The sequence below is a fragment of the Phocoena phocoena genome, chromosome 6, assembly GCF_963924675.1.
Source record: "Phocoena phocoena chromosome 6, mPhoPho1.1, whole genome shotgun sequence".
NCBI lineage: Eukaryota > Metazoa > Chordata > Mammalia > Artiodactyla > Phocoenidae > Phocoena > Phocoena phocoena.
In genome coordinates, this window is record NC_089224.1 from 66874562 (window position 1) to 66890810 (window position 16249).

At 40.9% G+C, this 16249-nt stretch overlaps 1 protein-coding gene across 14 annotated transcripts in view; it reads right to left on the reverse strand.

Moving 5' to 3' along the window:
• TRPM3 (transient receptor potential cation channel subfamily M member 3) overlaps nucleotides 1-16249 on the reverse strand; it is a 787839-nt gene that overhangs the window by 72992 nt on the left and 698598 nt on the right. For 5 of the 14 annotated variants that reach the window (XM_065879762.1, XM_065879761.1, XM_065879752.1 and 2 more), the window contains 6 exons: nucleotides 10702-10737; nucleotides 10403-10543; nucleotides 9007-9036; nucleotides 7925-8214; nucleotides 7043-7271; nucleotides 4724-4891 (listed from right to left, as the gene is read on the reverse strand). In XM_065879762.1, the coding sequence (XP_065735834.1) occupies nucleotides 4724-4891; nucleotides 7043-7271; nucleotides 7925-8214; nucleotides 9007-9036; nucleotides 10403-10543; nucleotides 10702-10737 (894 nt within the window). The remainder of the gene's footprint in view (nucleotides 1-4723; nucleotides 4892-7042; nucleotides 7272-7924; nucleotides 8215-9006; nucleotides 9037-10402; nucleotides 10544-10701; nucleotides 10738-16249) is intronic. The other 9 variants (XM_065879756.1, XM_065879758.1, XM_065879750.1 and 6 more) reach the window with 3 other exon arrangements.

Below are 16249 nucleotides of genomic sequence, written 5' to 3' on the forward strand. Positions count from 1 at the left end.
CATCACAGCAGGGTTCTGCAGAACATGTTTCAACATGTATCTCATTTTATAGATGGGGAAAGTGTGTTCATAGAACCTAACAGCTTTGTTCAGGGCCCCCAGAGATTTAGAGATTGTGCCTTCCCTAAGTGTGCATTTGCATTATACATAGAATCTATGTATCCTTTCCCTGGGATGGAAGGCCTTAGGGATATTTCTTGACCATTCTCTTCTCTTCCAACCTGGAACCACTGGAAGATGAGCTGTTGGAAGATACCCAGAGTTCTGAGAGACAGAAAGAGCGTAACCTGGAAAGGCCAGGAATCTATCATTCCTCCCAACCCCTCTCCCCCTTTATATATCGTGAAACAGGCAGGTCTGGGTTCTCTACTCATGCTAACGACTCTTAAGTCAAGGGTAAATTGGACTAGTAATACCTTATTTATCCAAAGGCGTTGAATATTCAAGAGGTTAAGTTATCTGTAGTGCCTGAACTTAGGAATGTCTACCCAACTCCTAGGCATATGCCTCAGTTCCCTGATTTCAAACCCTGTAAAGCCTGAATTACTGCTGGTGCTAGTTTGGTGATTCCTGGGCACACTGCCTTCCTCTGTGTGGCAGAGTCAACCAGATGGGACTGGAAGTCAGGGCTGACCAGAAAAGGCCCTCATCTCCCAAGTTATTACAGGTCTCCTTAAGAATTCACTATTTCCTTCTCATTTCTGACAGGAGAAGCAGCAACAACACTTAAACATCACAAAAAAGGCAGAACTTGAGAAAAAGCGGACACAGAAAGGGACTGGGTCCTACCCTGGACACTTAGAATCTGTGGCACCTTGGGCAACTCTTTTAACCTCTCTGGCACCTTGGGCAACTCTTTTAACCTCTCTGAGACTTAGTTTCTTTAACTGTAAAATAAGGGTAGTAACAGCACCTGATAGAGGGTTGGTTTACAAATCAATCGGCATCTGGAACGTAATAAGTGCTCGGTAAAGATTAGCTGGTCTTTAAAGTGAACTAAGACTTTCTCGGGTACTCGTGACTGAAATGATCTAGTTGGGATCTCTCACAAGAAAAAAAAAGTACGATATTAGGCACCTATTACAGCACAATTTCTTGGCTTTAATTCTTTCCATATTGTTCTAAGCAAGGTTAGTTCTACAATGTTTGGGAAATGAAATTTTTATTAAGTGTGAGAACAGGGTAAAACCTTATAACTACTGAAGACAGATAAGGATTTGGGAGAAGAAAAAGTATAGGAATATGGGTTTAAAGTTGCAGATCTAATTACCAAAATAATTTACCTTGAAGTTGATAACAGAGACAACAACTAGATAATTCTGGTTTCAAACTACCTTACCCACAATATAGATATATTAGTTTCAACTATTTTTGTCATTGCCTCAAATATCCACTTTACTCAAATATGTAACAATCAACAAATGATTTACCTGTAACCATAGGATTTCAGGAAAGGGTAACATCCGTTCCTTTATGGACTCTCTGGCTGGAAAAGTACCTTGAACTAATGAATAGGTAAGATTCCATACTATGGCCCATCTAAGAATTTATTTTGATCAGTGAGCTGAGTCAATCTTTGTGATGGATATAGCACACTAGACAGCAATAGGGTTCTATACATATCGATCATCGACCTCAGGAAACTCTGAAGTTACATGATATTTCTCTTCTATAATTTATAATATATGTAACATAATTATCCTACTTCTATTCTGCTTATTTATATGCTCAATAATACAAGACCATTTGGGTACACAATTAGATGAGAGTAAAGGCAGCTTGGAGGGTTTTAGGCAAATTGGAGAATGGCATCTTGGGGTAACCTCTAGGGACGGTGGCTTTCCCAACAGAGTTGTAACAATGCCCTGGGTCCGTGGATGTGTTGCTTTATTAGGAAAAATTCAAGACACTTACCTAGCAAGGCAGGTAAAACAAAGTGAAAAACAGATCAATCTATTTTGCCTTTATTGTTCAAAAATATTTCAAAGTGAGTGCATTTTTAAGAGGCTTGTCTTTCATGGTTTAAGTAAAGCATTTTCGACATTTCATTAATTCCAGCTTAAGCAGCGTAACTTGCTGATTTTGTTGATTTCTTTTCCCAGTAGTCAAACATTTCCTTAGCCTACATTTCTTAAAGCAGATTGTAACAGGGTCAAATACAGACATGACTACACGATATGGATTTCAGAATCTTTGCTGGCTAGACACAGATGTCAAGTCTGGGAAAGATCCTTTGAGGTGAGCTAAGCTATTAAAGGCTACTAAAGTGAAGCAAACTTAGGCTGATATTTCATGTATAATTTTGGAAGAGCCAAGGGAAAAGGTTCCATTCCAAGAGAGGATATATTGGTTTAACACAGAAGCTCAAATATCAATGCTATGAAGGGAGTGGAGTTGTCAACAAGCTGTATTCTCCAATCCTGTCTGGGGTGAGCTGAGACCAGTGGTCCAGCAGTAACAGAATTTGTCATTAGGGTCAAAGAAAGTGCCACCTTAAAAACAAGTGCTGTCCAACCCTGACTTTGCCAGCCCATAAGTCCTTTCCTTCCTTTCCTTCTCCCTGCTGTTTCAGCCTGTGGAGACTCAGCGCAGGCAGTAATGCTGTTGTGATGTCTTCTACTTGGGTTCTCAGTAGACAATGGCAGGGGCTATTTGGGAAGTAGACTGCTCTTAGTCTAGAGATGCATCTTTTATTGTGGCTTCTTGAAAGATCAGATCCTCAAAACTCTGGACTGAGCAGGACAGGCAGCTGCCTCTTTTGTTACCTTCCTTCAGACCCACCAGAAACATACTGCTTTAGCTTCTGGCTACTTTCCTAGGTTCCTTCTTTGAGCCTTCCTAGGATGTACACCAATGTCAAGGCCATGTCATACTTGACACAGGAGGCCCATGCATCCCTACTGGATTCTTTCTACTACGTGGTGGACCAAACCAGCTGAACTCCTACATTTGAGACTAGGAAGAAATTCTTTGCATCCCTTAGCTTTATCAGGTAAAAGCATGGCCAGTGGAGTCTGCATGCCTGGGTTCTAATCCTGGCTTTGCAACTAATTAGGTGGGTAACCTTGGACCATTTAACCTCTCTTGAGTCTCAGCTTCCTCATCTATAAAATGGTATAACAATAGTACCTACCTTGTGGGCTTGTTGTGAGGATTCCATGAGTAAGTATATGGTTAAGCATTTAGCACCATTATAGCAATATTAGCAAACCTCTACCATATGCTAGGCACCAGTCTACATTAGTTACATGTACACTTGTTACATAGTTTACATGTACCTGTGAGCTAGTAATAATAATAATGTCATTATTCCCATGTTAGAGGTTAAGAAACTGTGCCCAAGGTCCCACAGTGAGTAGGTGACAGGGCAGGATTCTGGCTCCAGAGCGCACACTCTTTACCCCTCTGCTGAAGCATTCAATAAAGATTTGGTATTACTACTACCAACGTTTCTGCTAATGATCAAGATATCATTTCCTATCCTTGAAGGGGTTCAGAGGCAAAAATTATGGTAAGTTCTTTAGGCAAGACAGCCATTTGATCCTGTCATAGAGGAAAGCAGACTCCTCCACTAATTTATATAAGGATCCTGAAACTGACAGCAAACATAGGACTTGAACTCAGTGAGTCAAAAGCAGTGAATGATTAATCAATCCAAAGAGTGGTCCGATGCATAGCCTCTGTTGTACTTGGGTCTGGGAATGTGCCTGCAAATAGATCTTTAGGAAGGACCTACTGAAGGAAATAGTGTTTATCTGGAGGAAAATCAATTCGCAGGGTGGTCCCACTTAGGATAATAATGCCAAGCCCTTTTGTCACCTGAGCAAAACCAATTTTTGTTTTTTCCCCAAACAGCTTCTTCTGGCTCGTCACAGTAATTGGTCAGGGTGGTGGGGAGGGTGGGGGCTATCTAGGAAGTCCTGTGGAGCTGTTGCCTTATGTCTCCAAAGCTCTGAAGCCTTGTTTGTCCCTTTAATAGCATGTGATGTTTTTAGACTTTGGATACAATCCAGTGGTAGTCATGCTGCTCCAGCAGGGGTTGCAGGAAGCTGTCCCATGCCCAGCTGCCCCATTCCCCCTACAGAACAAACCATCCATGCTCTATAATTATACCAGGAAGAGCTAATAAGAGCCTTCCATACAAACCCCAAAATTCAATTAGTGCTGTATTTGTGAGCCTGACCTCGAAGACAGATAAAGGCTTAGCTTCTGATCAGCACAACGGCTCCAGCTCAGTGGAGCCAGCTGCTCCCAAATCAGATTCCCTTTCCTTTTTCGTGTGCTAAGACTGCCACATCACCTGTTGTTTATAAAGTATCGCCTGTTTGGAAAATTCAGGGTGTCTTGCTTCTGAATTTCATTGGGTTGTTGAGTGCCACTTACCTGGATGAAGGATTAGAATCAGTCCCTTTAGTTATGTTACTTGTGCACAGAAAGGACACTTATTTTTTCTTGGCTGCACCATGCGGCATGTGGGACCTTATTAGTTCCCCGACCAGGGATCAAACCCTTGCCCCTGCATTGGAAGCACAGAGTCTTAACCACTGGACCGCCAGGGAAGTCCCCAAGAGGACACTTTTGTAATAACTTGGTCTCAATACTTAAATGAAAGTACCTGGTGGGAGGCTGACCTCAACAGTTATTAAATCTTAAGCCATATCCATGGGAGAGGTGGATTAGGGGTTCTCCCCTCTGACAATAACTGAATAGTTTTTTTTCTTACTGTCAGTTCCATGTCCTCTTCGTCTTTTTCCTTCGTGGGCTTCTCTGGTTCTTCTTGCTCCTTCTCTTGGAGGTGAATTTCCTGGGCCTGAGTCATATAGGGCATGTCATCTTTGTTCTTGAACTCCAAGCTGAGAATTGAAGGAGGAAGTAGAATTCCCAGAATTACCTAAAGTAATAATAATGATAATAATAATAATCACATTTAAAGGATTCAGATAAGGGTGGTTGCTTAGAATCAGAGAGCCTGGGGGGTGGGGTCTGTGTGTGTGTGATGTGAGGGTGTATGAGTGTTGGGTGTGCCCACAGTGGGGACCTGAATAACAAAGAAGATCCATGCTAAGAGGGTCACTTCTGCCCACATGACTGGGAACTGTTAACTGTTAACTCACAGTAGCTCAGTCTGATCTTGGAGAAACAGAGCATCTTACCCAAATAAATCTTATCCAATTAACACCTACTTTGCATGAGGGAAAAAGAGGAAAAAGATTCTACCTAAGGCAAAAATGGGAAAAAATTCAGATTCCCATTTAGTCACTTGATGGCACTTTGTGAAATCAGTTCATACTTATGTCCATTGGCATTTATTTATTAATATGCCAAGTGGAATTGATTATGTGTCATCTGGTTATCTCTGTAAAAAATACTGTCCTAAGCTGACCTTGAGGAAGTCCATGTAGGAAAACTGTATTCATTTTAGAGCATCCCCCAGCATTTGCTACTATCCAACAGAACCCCCCGCACGTGGGCTCTGTATCACTATGAGAAGCCCTCTGCACAAATGCCCCAGGAGGCTCAGCACTGTATTTCTCTCATTATAAACCACATGCTTAAATCTCCACGTGATGACACTAAATTCACTGGCTTTTCTCATGAGAGGGCAATAATTTCATTCTCTATTTCCAGGGACCAAGTTTCTGAATGATAATACTGACATCTGATTTGTGTTTCCTAAATCTTCTCTCACCTCTTTCCTCAGTCCTAAAATGGTTCTGTGTACAAGGCTTCTGAATACAACCCTCCCTGAAGAAAGTATACCAAGGTGAGGGGCTAAGAGAGGCCATGAAGGATAAGTAAAAATGATTCTCAAGTAATGAGGCAGGGACAGTCTGTGCTCGAGTGCCCAGGGACTTGAGAGCAGCTAAGGGAAAGGGGAGAGTGGTGACCCTGACTAAGGGTGCCTGGCAGGCCTGGGAACGCTCAGGTGGCATGCCTGGCAGTCTTCAGGGGACATGACACCCTGTCCTCAGAGCTGAGAGCCAGGCTTGGCATTGTTTGCAGTGTAGTGATGGAAGGCCCATGACCCACTTCATGGAACCCTTCTGTGACCCTGGGCCAAGAGCCCACAGAAAGGGTGGAGTGGGGGAGGGTTGCTGGTTCAATCAGGGTGGCCTCAGCAGATTGCTCTGGTCTGGTGGCCCTTTTGATTTGGGCTGACCTCAGAGTTACCTAGAGCAGGTAGTTCTAGGTAAGTATAAGCCTGGCTGGCTTCAGTTGTAACAGCCACAGACTCTAAACAGATAAAGCATTTTAAAACATTCTTTCCATCTTCCCTTCCCATTTTTTTGGTCTTTTAAAAAATTCTCTCAGTTTAATGTTTTGCTTGTAAAACACTGAAGAAAACAAAAAATCAAAAGCCATTTATTATCCTATTTCTTATACTTTCAACCCCAGGGATAACCACTACAAACAATTTACTGTGTATCCTTTCTATTTTTTTAATAAAAAGATGAAGTTGTACAAATAGAACTATACAGGTACATGCTTTAAAAAAACCAAAGAAATGGACTCAGAAATTGGTCTGCAACTTGTTTTCCTTCAATGAAGAACAGATCAGGATTATTTAGCAACATCTTTACATATAAATCTATCTCATTTTTATTTCATTTAAAAATTTTCTAAAGTACAGATGATAAGAGCCAATGTCTCTTTATGGTGCCAAGGAGGGGCCAAGGCGTTCAGGCTCACATGGAGATGAAAGGTTGCCTAAGTAAGTGTCTCCTGGTGCAGCATGGCTTGTGACAGAGCAAATGATACCTCCTATGGTACCTCTGTGTGACCATCACCTTGGATCTTCTGAGAATATTACTGTCTAGGCATGCCATCTCTAAAGGTTCTGATTTAGCAGAACTTGGGGTAGGCCCTCGTCTCTGTATTCAAAAAAAACAACCCATTATACAGAAGATTCTGATGCACAGTTGGGGCTTAGAACCACCCTCCTGAGTTAAAAGAATGCCCACTACCACTGCAGATTTGGCTTGGAAAGCTCCCACCAGCCCTCTGGCCCTCATAGCCAACAGGGCCTTCTGGACTCACTGACCTTGAGGCCTGAGTTCTTGCGCATCCGGAGCCGACCCATCCACATGTCCGTGAGCAACATCTGGCTGCATGTGTGTGCGATGAAGTCACGGTGCTTGGCAGCTACTGCGAGCTGCAGGCATGTGGCGTTGCTCCAGTTCTTCAGCTCATACGTCAGCAGTTTCATGGCCAGCTGCTCATCCTGCTTGTAGGACTGGTCTAGGAGCTCCACGGCCAGTTGGCCAAAGTCCCTGAATGAGAGAATGTGAGGAACTGTCTTTTGGCCATCTTGGAGACTTAGATGATGAAAGTGGGGACCCACTGGCCAAGCCACAAAGGGTGGTTGCTGAGTGGTCTAGTTGTTCCTTATGGGGTCTAGTCTGTTCATTCATTCATTCAGCCAACACCCATTAAGCATCTACTGTGTGCCAGATACCATGTTTAGAACTGGGGGTGTAAGTCAAATGAAGCACAATCCCTGCACTCAAGGCCCCCAGTTCAAGGCACATGGATGTGGAAGGCAGACCCAAAACTCAGAGTGCAGTATATCTTCTTAAATGTGACAGACCTCAGTTCAGAGCTGGGCCTTGTCAACCACAAGTGTGTGATCTTGGACAGGTTACTTAAATTCTCTGAGTCTCATTTTCTTCAGGTGTAAAGTATGCATCATAAGGGACCCACCTCTTGAGGCAGTTGAGAGGATGAAATGAAATCTATGTATCTGTATGTACCTCTGTATCTAGCACTGTGCACTGTAGATGTTAACTGTTTGTGTCCGCCCTCTGTGTGCACCATTGGGTTGATTCTGTCTCCCCTTGAAGTATTGGACAGCTCAAAAAACCTGTATCTGGGGACCACCTTCCCTTCTCCTCCCCTGACCATGCCATTTGCTAGGCCGTCCAACCTGGAGTTGTGGTTCAGCTCCTGGGAGATGTCATCAACCATGTCGTTCTCGGAAGCCTCGTGGGCCATGGCTTTGCAGAGCTTACAGGCCACCAAGGCCTTGGCCATGGCCTCCTCGCCGTGCTGCCAGAAGAACAGGGCCATCTTCTGCCGCTTCATCAGGACGGCCCACACCATCAGCTCATGAAAAGGGAAAGGGAAGTGGTTGATCTCAGGGTCATCCAAGTCAATGTCCACCTCTTCTTCACGCTTCTTGGTTGTCTTTCTTCCTCGCCTCAAGGGAACATCATCCTGTAATTTTAGGGAAAAAACACAGAGATGGAGTTAGAAATGAATCCACTCAATTCAGTAAATAGTTCTTGTATGTCTTCTACTGGCCCAGCTCTGGAATAGATACAGAAAAAATGAACTGTCTTTTTCCTAGCTTCTATTCTAAAAGAACTCACAAGGCCCTGAATGCCTAACTTTAAAACAAGTTATAATAAATGCATAAGCACAGTCCTATGGGAACATGTCAGTGTTATACTTTAATTTTAGAACAGTATTTTTTAATGGGCCTTTTTCTTTTTAACTTTTGTCCATTCTTTTCCTCTACAAGTAGGGTTATTTGTACCTCATGATGGACAGCACTACCCTTTCCACTGAAAGGACAAGGACATCCTGTACTTGCAATTGGATATACGATAATAACCACATGAACAGAAGATGGGAGACAGATAATCTATCTTGAGTTTCTGAATACTTCATTAGATGCATTTGTGAAGAGTTTCTGGTCTTTGGATCTGTTGCCATTTGTAAACATCCATGAATACATTTCACTTACTGGAATTTATATGCTTTCTTGGTTTTCAAGTCAGTATTTAAAATAGGATTTATTTTTTTGTTTGCAATGCTAATATAACCCCAAGATAGAATTTTCAAAGCTACCGTGACCTGCCCCCTCAACACTGGAAAAAATTTCACCTCCTTATTTTAGAATCATGTACTAAGCCCTACCACTGGAATGACCTTATATGTATATATTTTGAAATGTGTAATAAAGAGAATAAACAATTGACACTAATAATTTGAGCAAACACTTACCTCCATTCCCAGCAGTTTCAAGGCTTTGGGCTGTTAAAAAAAATGTTATGCACATAGTTAGATTTCTTTATAGAGGTAAGAAAAGAATCCTAATGTATCTTAAACAGGTAATGGAACAAATCTATTGTACCATACAGCATGTATTCATTTCACTAAATAAAACACCACAGGGGAACTCTTTATAGAAATTCTAAGAGAATTAGGGATTTAGTGATTTTGGTGAATTACAGAAAATTAGGAAACTGGAGAGGCATAATGAGATTGCCCAAAGGTAGAGCCTGCAGGTTTATAATCTCTTTTGTGGACCAAGATTTCTTCCATCATCCTAAAACCATCCCGCTAGGCCGACCTCTCCATGACATCAAGCACTTGAGTGAACAATGAGACATTCAGTCAAACTATGAGATGTTTCCCAAACCTCTGAAAGACCTCTATTATCTGGAGACTTGGGATATTATTCAGAAATACTATATGTTGAGATGCTTCATGCTGGCTATCTCTCTTTGCTGCTGTCCAGTAGAGCAAGGGTGAGTGGGACCAGAGGGGCATGTGCTGGCGGCAAAAGGCACTCATGGCATGGAAAGTGTAAGCACACACGGTAGCACCACTGGTGATGCTGGGGATGTGCAAAACAGGCACAGACCAAGACGGAAGAGAAGGCAACTCAGCAAATTATAGAACCAGATGGAACTCATATAGATAAAAAGCTTTGGGGGGGTCCTCAATAATTTTTTATAAATAGATCCCAAGAGCAAAAACCTTGAAAAGTGATGTGGTAGATAATAAGATTATTTGAATATAATTACTATTCTCTGATCATTAAGGTTCACTTTTTTTTTTTTTTTTTTTTTGCGGTACACGGGCCTCTCTCTGTTGTGGCCTCTCCCGTTGCGGAGCACAGGCTCCGGACGCACAGGCTCAGCGGCCATGGCTCACGGGCCCAGCCGCTCTGCGGCATGTGGGATCTTCCCGGACCGGGGCACGAACCCGTGTCCCCTGCATCGGCAGGCAGACTCTCAACCACTGCACCACCAGGGAAGCCCAAGTTTCACTTTTTTTAAATGAGAAAAATTACTTTTTTAATATACAAAATGACTTATTTAGAAGTTGAGCATGTCATCTCAATTCATAGCATGTAGAAAAGCTAAAAAAGGATCACTTTCAATGCCAGTTTCTGGTTTGAATTGGATCTAGTGAGGAAAAGAAAGAAGTGTAACACCCAGTATATTCCTTTTTTTCTTTTTTAAACAGATTTGATGGCAGAGGGAAGAAGAGGCAGGGCAATTGCCTTGTCATCTGATCTCCCCCTTGGAGATGACAAAGCAGCCACACTCCAAATCTACTGCACACTAGTCCTCCCCAGAGTCCAGGAAATGGAATTTGCTGCCAGCCTCACCCTCTTGGGGCCAAAGAGATTGTGGTAGAGCGTCCGGAAGCGCTTTCGCGTGTAGTTGCAGCGATAAGCCCCTCCCATCAGGTACTCGATCACCAGGCCGATGTCTATCAGGCTGATTCTGTAGTCTGGGGGCAGGTTCCCCTATCACGGAAGAATGGAACAAACAGACACATCCAAAAGACAGCATGGTTTACTAGGGATTCTATTCCATGTGTTCTGTAACTATTTTACAGTAAAATAATAATAATAATTTAAAAAGAAACATATGAATGTATTATTATTCTGGTTAATCAATTCACCTTAAAATAGATCCAACCGAAACCTGGATATTCTCGCTTGGAAAGAAGACATAAGTTAAATAAGAAGATGCAGTAATCGTCGGCAATAACAGAAAATCAAAATATTTATTCAAGTCTTCAGCTGGGGAGAAAAAAACACCAGTGTAGCAGAAAGAAACACAAGGCTAGATATGGCAAATTCTACCACTCCCAGCCACTAGGAACTATGTCCCCCAGATACTCCCCCTGGACCCCCTCGCTGCTCTGCCTCTGACCCAGGCCTGTTACTGTCCTCTTGCTGATCATTTATTTCTTCACACTCACTGAATGAAGACTCCTTCCAGAAGACAATTGTGATTACCAGGGACTGCATCAGGTGAAATATGCTGAGAGCTCAAATATCCTTTATACAAAACTTCTATTAAACTTTTTAAAAAATTGACACCTTTTCAATAAAAGGACAGCAAGATGGATGTCATGACAAAGTCCTTTATGAACATCCCCTGTGTTTAAAGAGAAAGAGGGGTGAAATAAGAGAAGTTTTATCAACAGAATATTTATTTTCTCAGAATTAAAGAGGTTTTTCATATTTTCTTTCAGAGAATGGTGCTTCTTAAGGACCTAGAGCTATGGTATAAGTTTAATGTTGTACATATAGATGCAAAAACAAGCGTTTTTATTATTATCTGCTCATTACTGGTTTCTACTTCAAAAGGGAGCTCTATAGGGTCTGAGGAAAATCCTTATTTTGTTAGGTCAAGGAAGAATTAGTTCTGTTTGTGGGAAATTCTGAGCTCACAGTGAGTTCCAAGGGGTACAAATGATCAAGTCTCACTGTCTGGTTTAGTTACCTTATGCAGAAGTGTGCTCTATACCATGAATGGCAGGGGTACCACACCGTGTTGGAAGCCTGGCACACTGCATTCTTAGATACATTTTGGAGGGGCCTGAGGGCTTTGTCCACTTTGGGGTTTGTCTTTAATGGAGGATCCATCCAGGATGCTGTGTGAGATTCCTGCCACTTCACAGAAGTGGTTCATAATAGTGGTGGTTTTCCAACTTTGTGGCACCTGAACCATCTGAGGAACTTGGTGACAATGCAAAGGTCTGGACCCTATCCTGCTTCGAGTATGAGACTCTACGCACTTTATGAGCTGTCCACGTGATTCTGAGGTCTACTAAGTAAAGTTCAGGTGGGATTATACAGCAGAATTGGGAAATTCATAGTATATGAAGATATCATTATCTCTAGGAAATTAGCTTATGTAGTTTTATTAACTGAAGGTAGGTTTTCAGTTATCCTTATCAGCTTTCCTATGGTCAACAGCAATCACTTGAAAGGGCAGGATTACAGGTGGCTCACTGTATCCTGCCATCAAACCTATAACTTCATATTTTTAATTGTTTTATTTATCTTTGTATTCCCAATGCCTGGTGTATGGTAGGCATTCAATTTTTTTTTTTTTTTGGTCAAAAATGTGAATAAGTAAAACACTGAAATTAATGTATTTGGGATCAAGCCTCAGTTTGGGGTTCTTCAGTATTATGTTCTCAGTAACAACTAACTAGTTACAGTTTATGAGTCACTCCTGGGTGGGAAATCCCCAGATATCCTCTGGTTATCAAGAAAGACCAATTGTCTGACTTCTTTAAAAGGGAACTTAGAGAAAGATTTATTTTAAGGTAGTAACTTTTTATGTATTGTCCTTTCCATAAACATTAAACTGAATCTAAAAACATTACCTGTGCAACACTTTTTCTCCATTATTTTGGGCAGGTTAACAAGACTGCACTTTCTGTATTGTCTGGCTCTTACTGGACGGTTAGGCGAGGCTATTATTTCAAGAGTAGAAGAGCCCCAGAGCTTCTCTGGGCACATCTGGGTCAGCCTCATCTCCTGTGCATATGGCTCCTACACGGATGACCTCCAGAGGAGGCTCACCTCATCTGTGCTATTTTCCTTGGCACTGTGAAGCTGGCTGCGAGTCAGTTGCTCTGGACTCTGTCCATCCTTCACAAATCATCTACTTTCCCTCAAGCCCTCAGTTTTCTTGCCAGTAAAAGGGGCTGAACTCCATGCCCTTTATGGTTTGTAATGCTCAAGTACCAGGTTTCAGAAAAATCCCCAAAAGGTTTATTGCGATGCTACTGAACAACAATCATAGTGGGTCTATGAATTTGTGCCTATTTTTAGTCTTGTAACAATTTTCCAAATTTAAAACGTGGGTAATAGTGAGCCTAACACCTGTATATTTCCTTTTGAGAAACCTATGTGTGAACATCAGTTTGAATTCTAAGAACAAGAACCAATATTGCCTGAAGACCAATACTGAATGGCAATATTTATGCTTTTGAGGTCTCTGTAAGCGTGGGTTGTCAGGAAAGTGATAATAGTAAAATTCAAAATAAACAAAAATTTTAGAGGGGCAACACTTTTTACAAATGTTCTGCAAACATTGGCAACATTGTTTTGCAAAATTTTATGCAAATTCATAAAGGGCTGATAGGCTTACATACTACCAAAGAAGGTGCTAGAATCTTCTTTTCCTAGAAATTTCTTATATAAAGCTTGATTATTTTGGAGTGATTTTTGTATGATCTGGTCTGAAGTAGGAGAAAAGATTCTGTGAGCTTTGAGTGATGGCCTGAAAGGAACTGGCCTGATTTCTGTTTGACTACAAGGGGGCGATGGTCACCTAATACAAGGCAATGAGGGTTCTCTCTCTGTACTTCAATTCATGCTCTGAAAACAGGCAATGTGGACATAGTTACTTCTAAGGTCCTGTCTGTTTCTAAAGGTCCAGTTGTTTGATCACTACCTGGAAGGCTGCTCTTATTTCTATGCTGCCAGGTCACTGGGCAAAGACCCCTGTCCAGAGCTTCCAGAGTTGATGCAGTTTCTAATAATCTGCTGGAATTTGGTTAGTAGAGATGGAGGCTTAGAGAAAAGGGAGGGTAAAGGGTTAGACAGGGATGGGCTTGTGCTCATAACATCCACCTCCTTTAAAAAAAAGCAGAGAAAAATGCCTCCTCATATTCCACAGGTAATGTCCAAAAGCCTCTGGAGGAGTCTTCCTTTGCTTGTCTCCTTTTCGAATAGGAAGTCAATATACTGCAGTAATATTCATTCTGCCTGCTGTTTCTGTTATTCCCTGCTCCCCGTTTTTGGTAATTACTTTGGTAACTGGTAAAGTCTGAACACTTATTTCCCATTTCATGCCTTAACAACACATAGCAAGCCACAGGATTCAAATAATTTGATCCACAGAGTAAAATAGAGAGGCTTGGATCCATGGGTAAGTAAATTTTACAACTTGAAAACATTGTCTCCTTTTTTTTCATGCCATAAGATACTACTCTGAGGCTAAATTTTAATCCATGCCATGCCTAAGGATGTCTTTTAATTAAAAGAATAACTTAAATTCACTTATTAGATCTGTTCTTCTAAATGCACTCTGGTTTTCAGATGTCAGCTCATGATATCACTATCAGATTTCAGCTGTTTAGGAAACTTTTTTTTTTTTCTTTGAAACTCATAACAAGCCTTCAAAGAATACTGTTTCCTTCTGATGTATGCAAGGTATAAAATGATAGCTGGTTGTAAGATTTACCAAGGGAGAGTGGGGAAAAGACCAACCTGGTGAAAATTCATGAGAAAAGAGGACATTCCCTCAGTGTTCGGCATGGCAGTAGACTGGGCAACCAATCTTTTAAAAATTAAGAATTTTGAAAATTTGCATGAATTCAGCAGATGGAGTTATGAAAATGTCCTTTTTTTCCCCCAAAGTGTGTCCGAAATGCTTTTTCTTTAAAATTCGGCAAAGCTCTGGGTCTTGATTTCCATATAACTGAATTTTAAGTTATCATAATTTCACCACTACTCTTAATAATACTCAAATATCACCCTTCTTTGGTAGGGAGGGATAATTGAGGCAATCTGAAGTATTAGTACATTTAAGAAAGAAAAACTACTACTTTAAAACATACAGAGGCACAAATTGAGCAGACAGTTAGCTACTAAAATGGCAAGTTAGATTTCATGGAAAGCGGACAGACTCAGGCCACTCTGGTTTAATATGAGAGCATTGGTACATCCAATGGATTTATGCACAAGAAAGGTTCAGGGAACTGGGTTGGCTGATATTTTAAATTTCTGACTGATACTAACTCTACCTCATTGCTCCTAGATTGCTCCCTTGATATAAATAATTTAAGGTTTTGAAACTAGCTTGGGAGTAATTCTCCACGTTCAGTTCTGTTGGTTTCAAAGGATAGTTGGACTTGGAGATATGCTGGTTAACTTAATGATGGTCTGATAATTCCTAACTGCATTCTCTGGGTTCATTAGTTATTTACATTTTATTTTACAGACATATTATCAAACACTACGTTTAAGGTCCCGAACTGTGTTTCTAATTTTTGAACAGCATTCGTTTCATACTAGGGCTTATCACTTACTGATTAATTTTTGTCATAGATTAAATCAATTAACATGTACATAAAGTCCTATAACCATAAAGCACAAAGCACATGCTAATTATTATGTTCCTTAATTTTGAAAACCGTTTAAACTGCCCAAGATTTTCTTAGCATTTTAAATCTAGTTTTTGTAGATTTTGCATATCTTATTGGCATAAACTGTGAGGAAGATGTTTACCAATATTAATTTCTCTCTCATTCACTTCTTAAAAAAAACACAAACAAAAAAACCTCATTTTTAGCTACTTTCATCCATAAAACATAGACACTTACAGCTCCTTTGGCTACCATTGTTATTCTTTCTTGCTCTCCAATAGTCAGACACTCACCTTTATCATAGAAATAAATGGAGTCTGCATTTCCTGCCCCTATTTCTTCCCAAGGGAAGAAACTAAACATAGGCTTTTGTTTCTCCCAACCATATTAGCAGTCTCTTTTCTCAAGAAAAAGAATAAATTTTTCCTAAGCCATTTCAGTACTCTCCTGAATGATTTGTTATTTTTTTCCCGCTACTAAATTAGTAAGTAGATGAATCCTCGTATAACTATATTCTTGCTCTGGTATTTGGATCACACTTGAAAGAAAAATAAAACTGCTCCTAACTGATAGTCCTCCCAAATTCTTACCATCCTGTCCTGTCTTGTTAGTCTATATTATTTTTGAGGTATACCTTTAGCCAAGAAGTTAAAGAAAACCCTACCTTAAAAATACTCTACATGCCTTCCACTAAATGTAAGCAAATGTAAGAGGCAGCTAATGGAACTTCAGAAAAAAGAAACTGATATGCAAAGCAAAGTCCTACGAGGAAGAGAACCTATTAGGAGAGATTTCAATCATTTATATTCATTAAAATCTAACTGCAAAAATCTCTTTGAAAATCAGGCAAGACATTGAGAAGCTTGGTGATGGAGGTAGATGAGTGACTTTATATGAAGGCTTGGCCTGCCCAGTGGCTGGGACTAAGGGACAAAGGCACACAGCTGTCTCTTCAGAAAGCCTCATAATTCCTTCAGTGACACAGACTAGATTAAGGTGAGGGGGATATTTTACTTATTATTTTAGAAAACCTCAAAACATTTTGAGTTTTGAA